Source organism: Passer montanus, unplaced genomic scaffold (assembly GCF_014805655.1).
Source record: "Passer montanus isolate IOZ18808 unplaced genomic scaffold, ASM1480565v1 scaffold1, whole genome shotgun sequence".
Taxonomy (NCBI): Eukaryota; Metazoa; Chordata; class Aves; order Passeriformes; family Passeridae; genus Passer; species Passer montanus.
Genome location: NW_024356504.1, coordinates 26,485,998 through 26,503,708, shown reverse-complemented (window position 1 = coordinate 26,503,708; position 17,711 = coordinate 26,485,998). Strand labels below are relative to the sequence as shown.

The 17,711-nt window shown below is 46.0% G+C and overlaps 2 protein-coding genes across 8 annotated transcripts in view; one reads left to right on the top strand and one right to left on the bottom strand.

Annotated features, from left to right (window-relative positions):
* Positions 1-15,876, bottom strand: part of MBD5 (methyl-CpG binding domain protein 5) — a 118,986-nt gene extending 103,110 nt beyond the window's left edge. For all 4 annotated transcript variants that reach the window (XM_039711630.1, XM_039711549.1, XM_039711724.1 and 1 more), the window contains exon 1: positions 15,526-15,876. The gene's annotated coding sequence lies outside the window, so the exon portion shown is untranslated. The remainder of the gene's footprint in view (positions 1-15,525) is intronic.
* Positions 15,877-15,885: 9 nt separating this feature from the next.
* Positions 15,886-17,711, top strand: part of ORC4 (origin recognition complex subunit 4) — a 13,135-nt gene continuing 11,309 nt past the window's right edge. For 2 of the 4 annotated variants that reach the window (XM_039712276.1, XM_039712194.1), the window contains exons 1-2: positions 15,991-16,304; positions 17,494-17,565. In XM_039712276.1, coding sequence (XP_039568210.1) covers positions 16,227-16,304; positions 17,494-17,565 — 150 coding nt within the window. In that variant the 5' untranslated portion in view covers positions 15,991-16,226. Of the gene's footprint in view, positions 15,960-15,990; positions 16,305-17,493; positions 17,566-17,711 lie in introns of those variants that run through there. The other 2 variants (XM_039712426.1, XM_039712351.1) reach the window with 2 other exon arrangements.

Genomic DNA, 17,711 nt, shown 5'->3' with positions numbered 1-17,711 from the left:
GAGGAGCCTCTTTTGCAGGGAAATGACAAGTGGCTACTCCTCCTCTTCCCATCTCTACTACGAGGAGTTGGAAAGGTTCCTCCTCGATTTCTAAATATAGGCCTGGTGATCAGACTCTGCATGATGGGTTTGTGAGCAGGACAGGATGATTTCAGACTGCAACAGCACAACACAGGGCAAGTCCCAGCACTCCTCAGAGCCCTCCCTAAGGTCACCACCCATGGGGACACAGCCCAAGAACCTGAGTCACTGAGCCTGAAACACAACCAGAAGAGAAGCAGCCAGAGCTGCTGTAAACTTGATTATGATGTGGGAAAATAGGAGAAGGGACTTACAGTTTATAAACCATAACATTCCATTTCTGAGGAAACAAGCTGGATGTCCAAAATGTTCATAAACCAGTAGTAAATCTATGTTCCTGATCTTCAACAACTAAAATGGACTCCCAACAGAGCAAATAACAAATATCTACCTATCAGTGGGGTTTAGGAAGTTTGCATTCATTAAAACCCCCTAGAAACCAAACCCCCAAAATGCCCAACCCCCAAACTCGACGTACAGGTCTAGCAAGTATGACAGCATATTTCTGTGAACTCCCAGCTCCTGTAACCCTACCACGCCGTAACTCAATAGTGCCAGGGACTCTTGGTGGCCCAGGGGACACGGCCGGTGGCCCTTTAAGGCAGGATGACCCTGCAGCCACTTGTGTTTGTGCTCCTCACCAGCTCTGGGGAGCTTCTGCTGGCAAAGCCCAGTCCCAGTCCAGCATCCTGCTAAACTTTTGTTCGTGTCTCTGGGGTTCAGTGGAATTCCTGAGCAGAGTCGTTTCCTATCCCTTTGTAATCCCCCATAAACAGCTCAATCATTAACAGCATTAACAACCTGTGTACCACACAACAAACCCTTTATGGCCTCCTCTGCTCTGCCCTGCTGCTCGGGGCTTTTCACCTTTTCTGCTGCTCTCCCTGTCTTGGGGCACTCCAATTCTTCTTTCACTTGGGGGTGGGGAAGAACTGGCGTATTTTTCAGTTAGGAGATAAAAAGAACAACAAAAAAAGCACCTCAAAGAAAAGAAGCCCCAGTCCTTTTGTTGTGCTCAGACTGATATTTTGTAAATTTGGTCTGCTCTCCCATATTCACTCTGGCCTTAGAATCCAAAATGGTTAGAGATAAATGTTTCTTCACATCACACAGATGCTCCCAACCCCCTACCAAATATTAGATATCACTTACTTAAAAATAGAAACCAAGTCTAAATTGGTAAATTATATCATTGATCCAGGCCCTTTTATCTGTGCTAGGAAAGCTGTAGAATACATGAATTTAGTGGAAGTCTCAGTGCATAAAAAGTGACTATTCTGGACCCTTAGCAGAATGTGTCCAAGGGTACAATTTTGCATCAGTTTTTCTTCTCACCATTTTAACTATGAATTTCTCAGTGGACAAGAAACCAGAATGTTATCCCATGCACTTCTGTTTCATTTCATGCTTTGTTATTAATTTATTTTTTAATGCAATGTCATTTTAGGTTTTTGAAGAAGAATCAGGGAACTGCACCTCATTATTGAAGGGTCTCAGGGTTTCTAACACCAGCATATTAAAAATAAACCTACTCACAGGTTACATCCTTGCCACCACACTGGGTTTGCTCCTTCTAGATCTTCACACAAAGCAAAAGAATGACCCTAAACCACCCGGACCTGCCCCATCCCATCAGAAAAGCATCCATGTCCAGCAGCATCTTCAGATTCATTTCAAAAATTTAAGCAATGACGTGTCCATGATTAACCCAGGGAAGCCCAGCCTCTCCAAAGGCAGCTTTCCCTCAAGATGCAATTGTTCTGCTCATCATTTCTCAGCCAACTGCTCAATAAGCTGCATATTGAATGTGAGATGTCTAATGAGCGTCTCCATGACTGCAGAAATGACAACTTCCCAAAACAGAAGGTCTGATTCCCAAACTGCTGCACGCAGTCTGGAGAACGTTCACCTGCTGTCAGGCTGCTGGAACACTTCTCACTGCCCTGCCCAGACACAGGACAAGTGGAATTCTCCCAGCCAGGTCCCATGTAGGACAGTACAAACATTTCTCTAGGATTTTATGTCTCTGATTTCCCCTCCCTAGCACAGTCGGTATCAAGCACCAGGCAGGCCAATCCCCGAAAACAAGAAGCAATTTTCTGAGAGAATGACACTGCAGTGAAGGGCTGTGCTCCTGATCCCTGCCAGGCTCCCACAAGTCCCAACTGGCAGGGACACGACTGCTCCGAGAGCCTCCACGGCTCACCTGGCTCCACCTCCCACCCACACCCTGCTGCCTCCAGAGCCTTCCAGAGGCACTGCCAGCCCCAGGGATGGGAGCACAGCCCGTGGGTCCTGCTGGGAACGCTGCTGAGCTTTGGGCACACACCCAGCTCAGGGGGCTCACCGAGCTCACCCCCAAACACCCGGCACAAAGAACAGAGCTGATGGAGCATGGCACGGACCCCGGGGCCTAAGGACCCCAAAATAATCCCATTAATCCTTAGGACAGAGGCAGCTCCCAGCAAAACTTTCATGGATGTCCATGGAGAGCAAGATGTGGTGGAAACCCTTTCCTATGGATGTCCACGGAGAGCAGGATGGGGTGGAAACCCTTTCCTATGGATGTCCATGGACAGCAGGATGGGGTGGAAACCCTTCCCTGTGGATGTCCATGGACAGCAGGATGGGGTGGAAACCCTTCCCTCTGGATGGATGTCCATGGTGAGCAGGATGGGGTGGAAACCCTTTCCTATGGATGTCCATGGACAGCAGGATGGGGTGGAAACCCTTCCCTCTGGATGGATGTCCATGGAGAGCAGGATGGGGTGGAAACCCTTTCCTATGGATGTCCATGGTGAGCAGGATGGGGTGGAAACCCTCCCTGCCCCAAATCCATGGACAGCAGGATGGGGTGGAAACCCTTCCCTCTGGATGGATGTCCATGGTGAGCAGGATGGGGTGGAAACCCTCCCTGCCCCAAAACCCAACCCATGTGTCAAATGTTAAATTACTCCAATTTATCTGCGTTGCTATCGTTTTTCCTTAATGATACACTCCTTCTAAAAGAATTAACAATTCTATTAAGACGTCTATCTCAACACACTGACATTCCCTCTTTAACCTGCGTGCTCCAAACTCTCCCACACTGCAGCTCAAGGACTGCAGAGTAAAACGAGATCTAAAGCAAACCCAGCTCTGAACCAGGTTAAATATCTCCATCTCCTTCTTGCTGGAAGTTCAGCGTCCCTTTCCTACCCCGTCCTCCTTAACCTGCTGCTGCCTGGAGATAATCTCTGCCAGGCTTCCCAACTGCTGACACAGGAACCTGTGTGAGCACACTGAACTACTTCCTTTTCTCCTTGAAAAGATTTAATAACCTACAACTTTCTTCTCTGCCCTACTTGGAGTCTATCGTTTGCTTCCCTCTCGTAGCGAATCTGCTAAAATAAAATTTTATAGAGTGTCAATTCAACAAAGGCAAAACTATAAAGTCTGTTCTGACAGCTTCCTTTCTCCAAAAAATTTAATCAAAAAAGGAAAAAAAAATCCTTTGCCCTTGAGAAGATGAATTGAATAGCCTTAGGTATTCTATAGCTGTATTTATGAAAAGCTTTTGGACACTAAAAGTCTCTACAGAAATGGGGGAAGCGTTTTGCTCAGGTCATAAAACTTCTTTTTTCATTGCACAGAGAAAAATATGCTGCACTCCACTATGAACCATCAGCTGACCTCTGGGACAGGCACCAGCCCATCCAGTCCAGAGGGAAGTGGTGCCTATGGGATGACACCCCCAGACCCCACAAAACACACAGAAAATGTAATTCTTCCCCTAAACCTGAATAGATTTCTCTCCAGAACACACAGCGCTCTGCCCAGACATTAATTACAACTTTTTGTACCCAAACCATGTTATTAATATTTAATTTTATTTATGGCAGCACCAAATCACAGGAAATAACACTAAAACATATTAGAAAATGAAAGAATGTAGCACTTTTCTACATAAAAAAGTACAATAACGTAAAAATAATGTAAAAGTAATACAAAGCTCCCTGGCTATGAACGAAAACAAAACCAGCACTTTTAAACACTGAATAACTCCATGTATTTCCCATGTAATGCCTTATACTGGAATGTTGCAGGAATGTTTTATTTTCCTCACTTTTATCCAAAACATTTTCATTTGATTTTAAGATTCTTATTTTAGAGTAGTGAGAAGAACTTGTTAATGAGCAAGATTCTGAGAGATTCATGCAGAACAGGTAATTTCACCTGCTTCAAGTCCCTTCCATCTGTCTGATGTCAAAGACTCAATTGACTTGTGTGTTACTACATAAAACCTAAATAAAACCCCAAATCCTCTCAAATCTGGTTTATAAATTATAACAAATATTAACATATTTTTCATCAGACAGTGAATCATGGGGGAAATGCATAAGGCACTCATTGCTGGTTTGCAGATAATTTCATTTCAGCTGATTGAACAAATCCCTTTTTCTTGCTTGTGACAGAACTACAGGAGAATATTTATTTGAAATGTACAGCTGTGATAATTTAGACAAAAACACAGTACTTTGGGACAGGTTTGAGTTTTGGATTTTTTTTCAGGTAGAACAGGAAAAAAATTAAAATTAAGTTCATTTTTAGTAAGCTCCAGCTAACCAGAAGCTAATATAGAATAGTATCAGTACTTTGAGTTTACATTATCCAATAGAAATTAAATTCAGAAACCAAGTTTCTGCACTGATGAGAGGTCTGCTCATCCTAAATTACCATTTTTCTTTTTTTATGCTTTATGAAACTATGTAAAATTATCCCCCTGTATTAGGTTCACAATAATTTTTATAAAGACAGTGACAAAAAATTAAAATCCCACATTGTTCCTGACATTTTATACATTACAGTAATATCAAGGCTCTGGTTATGACTGACAAATGCACAGAAAAACACTGTCCAATAGAGAGACAGAAAATCATTTAGTCACTCCTTGAGTTCAAAGGGATCAGAGAATGATTCTTAGAATGCAGATTGTTTAATATTTACAAAATCAACACATCTGGCTCCTTCTTCTGCTGAGGTTCCTCCAAAAATGTAGTTCCTGTTTTTATTGAAATACTTAAGCACTGGAAAGAAACTGAGTTATTCAAGAGAAACTCCCTTTCCTCACTAAGCTACACTGAATTTATTTCATTAAAGCCCTGCTTCAACTCATTATCTCAAAGTAGAAAATGCTAAATCATATTAGAGCTCCTGTTTAACAAAAGAAGAAACTTTTCTGGCTGTATTTAAAGGGAAAATGTTTGTCCCTCTATTTATAAATTCAGAAATATTTATTCCAAAAAAGAGGAAGACACAAGAAATTTAAAGACTAATTTTCATATTTGTTAGAATTATAAATTATGTTGGGGTTTTTTTTGGTGGAATAAATTCCTAAGCCTTAAAACTCTGCAGATAAGAGTTAAAATAAAGAAGTTCAATTCTCTACCAGAATGCATTTGCTCAAGTGTAAAACTAACAAATGCTAAAATTTTTGGCAACACGTCTGCATTTCTGAATCATTAGGTAGTCAAACTATTTTTTGATTTTGCTTGCATGATGTTGGATTAGAATAATCCATATAAATCAGTGGTTTTCCCAGCCTAGGAATAGTGTGTTTGATGGCAAAAGGAGGCACAGAAAGGCAGCGAGGTTCTCTGAGATCCAGCAGAGCTGCCTTGGATGAGCAGCACTGGATTAGGATTGTTTACTCAGGGGACGAGCAAGGAGAATAAAGTCAAAGTAAACACAACACAGGCAAGGCATGCACAGCATTCCAGCCACCCTCTCCACAGTGGGATGCTTTCCTAGGAAAGCTCAGCCATGGATGGGCTGCCCAGGAGAGCTGGGAGCAGAGCAGAACCGCGGAGGGACAAAGGAGAGCTCCAGTCATGGACTGAGCTCCTGGAGACTTCCCTCCTGGAGACCCAAAGCCCTCCAAGATCTGGAAGCATTTCTGGGGCACTGCTACAGGTCCTGATGATAGCTCAGGTTTTAGCTTTTCTATATTTTAGGTTCTATTCTGCTTTAGTGTATGTCTGGGCTTCATATAAGGGAATGGTGAGCTCTGTGCACAGAGCAGGAACACAAAACAATTCCTGCTCCAGCTGGGCACCAAGGACAAATGATCCCAATGCCAGCCCAGGAGCACAAAGCCCGTGGGCTGCAGAGAGAAAAACAAGCAGGGTGGGACTGCAGGGGCTGCAGCTGGGGTTGGCCACTGAACTGCAATGTGCACATGGAGCAGAGCTGAGCCCAGGGAGAGACCCCGGCAGCGCTCGTGCATTTTGGGGCCATTTGGGTTCATCCTGGGGGCAGCCCTGGCTGGGCTCTGGTGCTGCCCGAGGTGCATCCATGGAGGAGATCCTTGAATCAATCCCTGCTTTATTCTGGAGCTCTGTCTGGTCTCTGTTCTAGGGCAGCCTTCTCAAGGCATCACTGGTCTGAGAGCAGCAGGGCTGGCTGCCCAGCCAGGCCCGCTCAGCAGCAACTTCCAGCTCTTCCAAGTTGAGGCAGCAACAGTGGCAATATTATGGAATTATTTATACACTCACAGGCCTGTTTATTTCCCTTTTCAAATCATTCTGAGGCTGCTGGATGCAAAGGCTGTGATTAAGCAGCACTTTCTGGTTGATACTGTGTGAAAATATTCTTGATACTTGTGGCTTCAGGAGGCTGCCACGTGGGTTTTCCCACCAAGAGTCACCAGTTCCCCTTCCCATCATATTGTGGATCACAAAGCTGGAGCCCCTCTGCTCTGGAGCCAGGCTGGGAGAGCTGGGAATGCTCACCTGGAGAAGGGAAGGCTCCAGGCAGAGCTCAGAGCCCCTGGCAGGGCCTGAAGGGGCTCCAGGAGAGCTGCAGAGGGACTGGGGACAAGGATGGAGGGACAGGAGCCAGGGAATGGCTCCCACTGCCAGAGGGCAGGGATGGGTGGGACATTGGGAACTGGGAATTCCTGGCTGGGCTGGGATTGCCAGAGCAGCTGGGGCTGCCCCTGGATCCCTGGCAGTGTCCAAGGCTGGGCTGGATGACCCAACCATGGGATGGGGTGGAATGGGATGAGCTTTAAGCTCCCTTCCATCCCAAACCACTCCATGCTTCTCTGATCTGCCCCCCTCTGCCAAGGCAAAGAATTTACACACCCCCACAGCCCCCTGCTCCCCAGATTCCCCTCATTTTCATCACAGCCCTGACCAACTCTGCCCCAAACTCCAGCTTTGCCTCATCCCCTTCCCTCCCTGCTGCCATCCCATCCTCCTTCACTGCTCCTGACCACCAGCCCTCTCCCCAGCCCCTGCCTCTTCCGAACGTTTCCCCGCTCGCTTCCTTCCTCCCGAGGCCCCCGAAGCAGCTTTCAGTTACAGCCTGCTCCTTTCTGGGGAGCCAAACCCCCGTTCCCCAACCCCAAAGCCACAGAGAGCAGCACCAGGGGTTATCCACAGGCTGCACCTTGCAGCTCCACGGAACACACCCTCCCCCAAAGCAGCCTCACCATCCTGTGCACAAAAATCAAAATATCTCAGCCCAGTGGATGAAAATCCATCCTGAAGTTGGGTGGGTTTTTTGTGGGGTGATGAACTCGCTGCCCCAAAAACACACAGACAATTCCCAAGGCAACTCGGAGTTAGTAACTTGTCAGGAATGTCTATTGGGGCACAATAAAGTAGGTGAGTAAAGCAGGAGTAAACAACAGGAGAGTCTGTGCAAATTGAGGACACAATAATTACGGATTACACTGGACGGGATTAATGCAGAGATTAAAAAAAACAGTAATTATTTGGGAATTTTTGATGAACATGCAGGTTCATAGAACCTAATCCCCAAATCCTACCTGCCTGTGAAGACCTCTGGAGCACAGGACAACCAACTCCCAACACTGGGACATTCAATAAAACCTCTACAAAGAGCTTTCTTTCAAGACAACAACTGGAGATGTCTTAAAATATCCTCAATTTAAGGTTCACTATCAGCAACAATTCAGTTTACATTCCTCACCCTTGTGCTGAACATTTCCTATATTACAAATGCCTTTGACTACCAGCTACCAAAACACAAACTAAAAAGCAATTTCATTTTTTCTGTAAGTGACCAGAAACATTCCAGACTCACATCAATAAATTCCACACAAAGTATTATAATTATTTGCAATAATTAGCAAAAGCTGAATATTAACAGTTTTTTACTGTTGTTTTTTTTAATGCAGTAACATTAAAAATTAAAATAATCTACTTCCAACTGTTCATCTATGGGATAAGTCTCTCTCAGGCTCTTGTATCATATCTGTAACATCAAAAAAACCCCCAAATAAAGTTAAACTTAGTTTTATTTAGCATAGATCAATACTTGGAGAAAGTACTGATCAATTCTTTTTGATTTTTTTTCTTTGAAAATTAAAAAAATGTAACAACAGGCTCTCCAAAGTTTATATATTCCTTCTCTGACGAAGCGACAGTTATTAGTCTGATAATTACTACTTAAAGAAAAAGGATGCTGCTCTTACACATGGGAATACTTTTACTGGCATGTAAGTTCCTTTAACATAAAAAGGAAAATTCGAAATATTGTCTTGATTTTCTGTTTACTTTTAAGTTCCAGGGACATGCTCCTAAATTCTGCAGATTCTAAATGTCGGCAGATCCTTAGCAGGACTCTTCCATCAAAGGACCTGAGTTCCAGAAGATGATTAAGAACTGACTCATAACTGTGAAGTTTTTAGGGAAAGCAGCACGGGGAAAAGCCCAGGAATCCCCAGAGCTCTGGGAAGAAAGCCCCGGGTGGAAGGTGATCCCACAGGAACCCACAGGGCAGCTGATGAAGGAGCTGCCCAACTTTGGGGGGAGAATTACTTTGTTAAAAGTTTTGTTCCCCAAGACCTCTGTGAAGTACAACTCATAAAAATTCAGATTTAGGGATTGATGCAACACCTAAGAAGTTGATAAATATTTCAGCAGTGAAAACAGAATAGACATTATTACTATATTTATTTTTTTTCCTTCAAGATTTCATATCTAGATATTTACTAGTAGAATCTTAAGAAGAGAAATATTGGATAGCTATTTCCAAAAATCAAAATCACCCACACCACAGTTTTTATACCCAGCTTAATGCCTGAATTAACATATTTATCAAAGAAAAGTGGGATACAACAGCTCCAAGATGTCCTGAGAGTAACACAACTTCCAGCAAAGCCCCTGCAGCACTGCAACGCTCCAGCCAGGGCACCCTGCACAGATGGACAAGTCATTTTTAGAAATGAATCACGCTGCAAATGATTGGACTAATTTTAAAACAGAGGTGAGGAACCAATAGCCTCCAGCCCAGATATGGTTTGCTTCAGCTGGCCCACAGACACAGCCCTGCTTTATTACTTAATAACACCCAGGCGACTTCAAGGGGAGCCACGTGGGTTTTAAAAGGCTCCAACAACTCACAGATTTTTAAGGACACGGTCCTTAAACTCAAACATCATTCCCATGTTTCAAGTATTACATGGAATTTTTGGGTTTAGGTTTTGGCTCATTTTATTGTCCATCCTGAGCAGGTGGGATTTCCCAGCCCTCAGTGTTTAAATTATCTTAATAGGAAAAAGCCAACAGTGCTTTGAGTTTGGACAACTCAAGGGCTGTGGTAGAAGGATTTTGATACCTGCTCTGAAACCTTGAAGAGCCACAATCCCCACCACAGATCCCAGTCTTTCCAGCTGTGAGCCTGAAAGGAAGCATGGAAGGCATTCCTGGAGGGAATGGCAGGCCATGCTTGGCTGTGATGCTCCCTGCAGCTCCCTGGGCAGGCTGATGTGAGGCAGGGAGGGTTCAGCTCTGGCTGGGTTTGCCATGGCCAGGGGCTCTGATGCCATCAGCACAAACAAACCCTTCCACTGGGCTCCCAAACCCAGGAGGAAAAGTCGTTTGAAACAGCATCTCCCAAAACCAAACCTTTCCTAGCATAGCATAAATGGGGAAAATTCATATTTTCTGAGCAAAATCACTGCTTGCAAAGGGAGCTACTCCTGACAAACATGGGATGAGCCTTCCAGAAACAAATAAAAAGCCACAAAACTTTACAATATCTGCCACTCCAGGCAGGCACGTTCAGGAACAACAAGACAACAGCACATTGCATCACCAACACATCCACCTCTGAAATCTGATCCAAGCCTCTTCCCCATAAAGATTACGAGGGAACAACGTATCCCTCTCCTGCCCCCAACCCTAAAAGACAAAAGGAAGTTCTGTTCTGAAAAAAACAGCTCACTACAGATTCCTGACTACTTTGTTTCTTGAATCAATGATCTCATTTGTTCACTTTTGCAGTGTTTTCTTCCAAAAATAGCAGATACTAAAAAAACTCTTCTTATCTAGAGTTTGGATGAGAGGATCCAGCACAATTTTTTTTGTCTGCTTCTCTGCTACGCACAGTTAAAATAAATAAAATTTATCTCCTTAAATTGACAGTGTGCTTATAAAAAAAATTAAATAGATGCATAAAGCTTCATTGCATCAGCCTTAAAAGTAAAAAAAAAAAATTAAATTAAATTAAGTAGATTAGGGAGAAACACAACCAAAAATATAAGGCTATGTCTATTATTTTAATTATTTCATGTGTCTTGGTTAGACTGAAGCTACAGAATCAGTCTTACCAAAACACATGAAATTTGTACTCATTCTGGTGGGCCTAGTCACCTATACAAATATATAAATATACATGAAGTAGGCAGGTGAAAGCTTCAAGGATGAAGACAAACCCAAACATTTCATGGATTTTGATCAAGCCTTTAATTTGTCACAACAGATCCTAAATAATAATCCTAAATAACATGCTGGCAAGGATCTACCAGAGCTTAAAAACCAAGTCTAAAATTGGCCAAGTGAAATTGAATTTCCATGTTTTTCAACCATGAGGCAGCAGGAATGGAAAATTCTGACTATCTGTATTTCTGATAGGCAGGCCCAGGTTCTAGCTGGCCAAATTTGCTCCTAACTTAGGCTGTGTTTGTTTCCTTTGGCAGTGGGGTACAAGGCAACATTATCTCGTGCCTTCCTTGATCTAAACGTTGGGAATATCACCATTTGATCCAGCAGGATTTGTTGTGCAAACAATTGACAACTGTTCTGCTTCCCTCACTTGGGAATTTTCCTGAGCGAGGCCACGCTACTGATGCTGCAAACCAAGGGCCCTCATATTTCAGATGCTATTTACATTTCAGATTACTCAGACACCAAAATAATTCTGCATTTAATGCCACTGAAAATGTAGACTAAGCAAAAATTATGACAATATATATATATATTTTTTTTTAGCCCAAGCTTCAATTCTACCTCATAGCAAAGTAATGAATTAATATATTGCTTCTATGAGTTCTGGTTATCAGATATTGTGGCAGGATAAGAATTTTTAAAATATTGCTCGCTTACTTTAAAACATTTTCTGGAAAATAAAAATATATAAAATAAACAGCACATTGAATTTAACCAGAGTAATAAATGAAAGTATAAAGGTTTGCTTAGAAACATAAAAAAGAATTTTCAAGCATTTTACCACTTCATTTTTAAGCACATTAAAGCTCCTGAAACAGAATATTTCAGAAAAAAAAAACCCTCAAGCAAACAAGAAATGCATCTTGGGCATCTCCAGCTCCTGCCTGAAGAGCCAACAATGGAAGCCACTGCAGGATTTGTTGCTGGGTCGCTCCCATGGGAAGGATGGGAGGCAGTGGAGGTTTTGGGGCTGGGAGCACCTGTCAGGCTGCAGATAAAGCCAGATGACCAACTCATTTCACAAAGCTCTATGAATAGCCACGGCAGGGCTCTCACTGACTGCTGCTGCCAGCCTGGAGCTGAGGGCTCACCATGCACACAGGGACCTAAAGCACCACTGAAAAGTTCCAATTAGAACTTGGAGATACTCATTTATGTATTTATGTATTTGTGTATGCAGCTAAACTCATTTGCATGTGTACTCATGCACTTTTTAACATTGTAGTCCAAGTGATTTTGACAAATTTTACCTTGATTTAAAAATAGTACCAAGTCTGAACTCCTTTCTAGACGATTCATCAAGGAAATAGAAATTGCTATAATAAAGAACTTGGAATTCAAAAGAGGGAAGGAGTCAGCACTTCTCAATTTCTTAACTGCTGCTTTTTGTTTTATTCCCTCTTCATTTAGGTCCAGATACACAGAGAAAAATTAAAGCATCCTGAAAGCTATTTCCAATGCTCTTCCAAAATTTCATCCCTAATACCAGCTTTGGTTCCTGTGCAGGCCCATTTGAAACTGATTGAGCAGTATTATTCCATCTAATAGTTCCAAAAATAAATACAAAGAAAAGCCAATGAGAGCCTGTGGTTTCCAACGCTCAAGTAACTCTTTAAAAGAATGAGCAGGTCCTTAATGACACAAGAGCATTAAAAAGGAAATAAATGTATCCTGTATCTTTTTATTTTTGAAATCAATGGTAATTCTGATTTCTACTGGGACACAACAAGAACCAACACAGGGACAGCCAAACAAAACTAAACCCTCAGACAACCCAACAAGCCTGGAGGAACAAACAGAATTCCCCACTTTCGCAAAGTTTTGACAGGATTTTTGCAAAGGAAGCTCAGCCACTTTCAAAATTTGTGTCCTTGGCCATGAACAGATGAACTGAACGTGGCCTCTTAAGCCCACAGAGAGACACTGGGACATTCGTGGGGCTCCAGATGGGCACCAGGGGCCTCCCACCTGGCCTGCTGCTTTCCACAGGGAACATCCACAGGGAGCACTGGCTGCTGAGCCACAAACTCATGGTGGACTTACAGACTCTATTCCAGCCACTGACCTTCCACAGAGGAGGAATAACCATGAGGAACAGTAAGGAAAAAAAATAAATCCACTGAGAAAGCGAATTAAATAACCCAGCTGAATCCCAAGGCATTCCATCCTGGAGAGGACTGTGAGTGATGCCAGGATCTCCAGTGCTTTGGAACAAGGAGCAACACTGATCCCTCCACAGCCCAGGAACGAAAGGACTGCAAGAAAAGTTCAATTACTGAAGGTATTGCATCATAAAGATTCTCCTCAAACATCCGCCTCCCTAATCCAAATAGAGACCAACTCATCTGTCCACAAAGGAAGGGAGGTATGGCAGCAAACTCCACGGAAACATTATTAAAGTCAGGCCTAAACAGCATCTTCATGCTCAGCACAGCCATGGCAGGTCCTTGCTAACCTCAAACTATCTGCCCTTAGAGCCCAGGAAGCCACTGACCAAGAATACAGCAAAATAATTGTTAATTCTGTCCCCAAAGATAAAGAACTGGGAAATCCGAACCAAGCAATCAGCACCTGTAAATATCCCAATAAGAGCAGCAAAAAGAGCTTAAGAACCCAAATAAAAGGAAACTGTGTTGCCTTCTAGTTACAGCTGTTGATAACTCACAATCTTTCCTAGCACAGGTTGAAAGATTCGATTCCTTCAGCTCTTGGAAGGTTGTGACAGCAGGCAGAAGGCCCAAATCAGCCTGAGACCCCTTTGTGCAGGAAATGCCACCCAGAATCCCAGTCCCACCAGTGCCTCCTTCAGAGGGCCCTTCCCACCCCAATGCCACAGCTCTCCCTCCAGCACAGACTTGGCTGCAGGACTGGAGGCCTGTGGAAATGAAAGCTTATCAGTAATTTTATCTCTAGGATTTAAAGCAAGAAAAACCCCTGAATTATTCTGCCCAGCTTCAGAATCCTGTTCAATTTCACTGTGTAACCATACTGAACCAAACCACAGGTACTTTAAAGCCCAAAACACAAGGAGATGGTTAAATGCCTGTAATAATTACTGTATCACATCACTGTAGGATGTGGAAGTTGGGGGCAGAGCTGCAGCTCTACATACACGGGGAATGTAATCCTGCAGGCACTGTAGACTTCCATGTACAGAGGAAAGCAGATCAATGGGATCTCAGGCTAAGAAAAGCAGCAGTGTCATGAAATAAAATAATGAAATGATGTCCTTTACTCTTGGACGGGCTTGTGCTGTCCAACTCCTACCCGTAGTAAACTAAAAGGAAAGCCACGTGTTTAAATCATGGGCATTTATTCACAGATCTGCTGATTTTGGGGATTGACGCCATCGAGGTTTTTCCTCCACATGTTTAAACCCAAAGTTATTACAAGCAAAAAGAAAACTAACAGCAAACTATTAGAAAGAACCACAGCCATGGCTGCTGCCTCCAAGTCTCCATCACAACACTGTCCAGTATCAATCCAGCTCTGGTCTTCTCCTGTTCCTTCCACTCCATCAAATTACGGCTCTCGCAAACTCTCCCCAGCCCGACCCCAAAACTGCTGCTTCCCACCACACATGTGGGTACAAATGAGAAATGGGAGACAGCCCAGCATGCCAGGAGAGCTCTTTCTTGTGGGCATCCTTCGGCACGAGGCACAGTGACACACACACTCTCTGCTGACCACCATTTAACTGGGATGTCCCTCTGGAACACACACCCATGGCCTACTCCATGGTTCTGCGCCCAGCACTTAATAAACCAAAAATAATAAGCCCAAAATAAACCAAAGCACTCCGACCGTCTTTTGGAAATTACAGAGGACATAATTAAGCTCCAGAAACAAGCAGACAACAGCAATTTCAATATAAACATCCTACTTGTGCAGGGGACTGTCTCATTTCAACTTGGTGTTAATGCTCCAACTCTTACTTCTGGATCCTTGCAAACATCTAGAAGGCTTCTCCCAACATTTCCTCGAGTCCAGAATTTAGTTTGACATGTAAAGCCATTACATTTTAACCTATTTCAGAGGTCTGAACGCCTAAGTTTCCCTCGAACCAGCAGAAAACATGGTCAGGCCAGCCCACCAGCACACCTGGCCAACAGGGCGAGCGGGGATGGAGACACTTGGCCTTCCCAGCAGAAAGCCATGGAAAAAACACATCCCCACATATATATATTTGAACAAACCATTGACCAAATATAGCCGGGCACCACCGATAACCAGGGGCTGCCACCAAACCACATCCCAGCCCCGCCAACACCGAGCCCAGCTGCTGGGCTGCCTATCCCTGGAAGTTCAGCCCGGCGAAGGGTCTTTGTACAAGTGGTCTTTGTACCTTCACCACCGCGGGGGTTTAATAACTCAAACAATAAGTCAAACAACGGCCTGCAACCTGGGGGGGCAACGCCGGGGGCTCGCCGTTACCCCGGGAAAACAACACTTTCGGGACTCGGCCGGGGCTCGGCACCCACCGCACCACCCCGAACTTTGCCCGGCGCCCCCGCCACCGCCGCCCCCCGCCCCGGAGGGGCCCGCAGGAGCATCCCCGGAGCATCCCCCGACAACAACAAAGCTGGGGCGGGGGGCGCCGGCGAGGGGCCCGAAGTGACAGGCGGTGCCCCCCCGGGGTAAACAGGGGGGCGAACGCGGGGTAAACAAACAGCCCCCCCCGCCCCGCCGCTCCGCCCGCACTCACCTCAGGGCCCCCGGGCGCGGGGAGGAAGGCGGAGACGCACACAAAGGGTAATAAAGGGGGAGGAGGAGGAGGGAGCGGCGCTCCGCGGGGCCGCCCCCGAGGGACGGGGGTGGTGGGGGGGGGTCTCGGTGTGTTTTTGGGGGGGGCGATGTGGAAGAAACTCCCCGGCGGGGCTGCGGGGGGGGCAGCGACTCGGGGCCCCCCGCCCCCGCCTCGGCGCGGCGCTGCTTCGTGTCCCTTCAGCGGCGCGAACAACCGGCCGTCCCGCCGCCGCCCCCCCCCGCGCTCCTCCTCATCGCCGCCGCCGCTGTCGGGAAGGAGGAGGAGGAGGAGGAGGAGAACGGGGTGGGGGGGGAGACGACGACTTCCCACAGCGCCGCGCGCGCCGCTCCCGGAAACGGATCCGGGACAGGGAGGAAGGAAGTGGATGAGGGGTGAGGAAGAGGGGGGAGCAATGGACGGGGAGGAAGTGACGGGAGAGGAGGGAAGGAGAAGGAGAAGGGAAGGGAAGGGAGGAGAAGAACGGGGAGCGCGCGGTGACGTGAGGGGGCGGCGCGCGCGGGGGCCGGCGGGAGCGCGTCCCGCCCTCCGGTGAGGGAGGAGAGGGCGGGAAAGCGGCGTGAGGGCAGCGCCGGCCGGTGAGGGAACGGAGAGGGAGCCGGCGACTGTGTGAGCCTGCCGCCCGCGCCGAGCAGCGGAGGATGCGCCCGCCCGCCCGCCCTTCGTCCGCTCGGGCTCCGGCGTCTCTGAGGGAGCCGCGGATGCAGCCCGAGAGGAGGGTAACGCGGGCTGCGGTTTCTGAGGGGATGGATGGTTGGATGGCTGCCGGGAGGGGGTGAGGTGAGGGCTCAGGGGAGCCTGCGAGCGGCGGTGGCCGCCCTCAGGTGACGGAGAAGAGGCGGGAGACGCCGTGAGGGGAGGCGGGGGCCGGGCGGTGTCCCGGGACACTCCAAGCCCTGTAGGGCTTCCCGAATCATTTCCTCCTGGGCTCTCTCAATGCCCTCCCGAAGCCCGCCCCCAGCCTCTCGTGGAGCCTCCCATTCCCTCGTCAGGGTCGGCACGGACGCCCCCAGCCCCGAAAAATTAACTCCCTCAGACCGCCCGCCTTCCCCGTTGCCGCAGCCCTTCCCCAAATCCCTCCCCAGATGGACACTCTGCCCCCCGCCCCTTCCATTCCTTTCCAGAGCATTCCCAGACCCTCCTAGCCCCCATAAATGCCTCACCCCAAATCCCTCAGGGCCATCCCCAAACCATTCCCAGGACCACTCCGAAGTCCCCCTCAAGACTTGTAATTCCCCTCCCTCAGGCCCTCTTTAATCCCCCTCAGAACCCACTCAAACTTCTCAATCCCATCATGATCTCCCCCAATCCCCAAAAGTTTCCCCTCAAACCAACCCCCTCTGGATCTACCTAAATCTCTGTAGGGACCCCCAATCCCCAAAAGTTTCCCCTCAAACCCCCTCTGGATCTACCCAAATCTCTGTAGGGACCCCCAATCCCCTTAGGGCCCCTTCAAGTCCCCCTCACAGCCAGCTTATCCAGAGAGATGCTGTGCTTATTGCTATAAACTGCACATTATAAACCAGGATGGCCAGTTATTCCTGGAAAAACCTAATTGTTGTGTCTTAATGTGTGCTTGTGGCTTGTTCCAGCTGCAGAAACATAAGGACGTTATTTTGAACTCTCTAAAGCATCCTAAAGCCAGTGCAGTTCAGGAGATGTGTGTAAACATGGGTTTAATGTTAACGAAAATAAATTTAAAATTATTTCAGCATTTTGGCTCTTTTTGATGGACTGCTGCATCTTTATTAATTAAGAACAGATGTTCATTACAGTCCTTAAAAATGACCAACATCTAAGTACAGTTTCTGACTGGGATTGTTTGGAAAGCAATTTAATAAAGCTATTAATAAAATGTTATTTAATAATTTAAAGCTATCTAATAAAATGTTAATTTTCTCCACAAAGATGAAACCTTCTGCAGTGGGCAAACGAAAGTTGAAGGAGAGCAATGCAGAAAGTGCTGAGTGCATTTCCCAGGTCAGTAACATTTTCATTCATTGTTTTCTTTTCAAGTTATGGAACTTTTCCACCCTCTACCATTCATGTCATTGTATTTTTTAACTATTTAGAAAGACTTGTACAGCTAGAGGATGCAATTGTTAGGGCACTAAATGGCTTTTGTG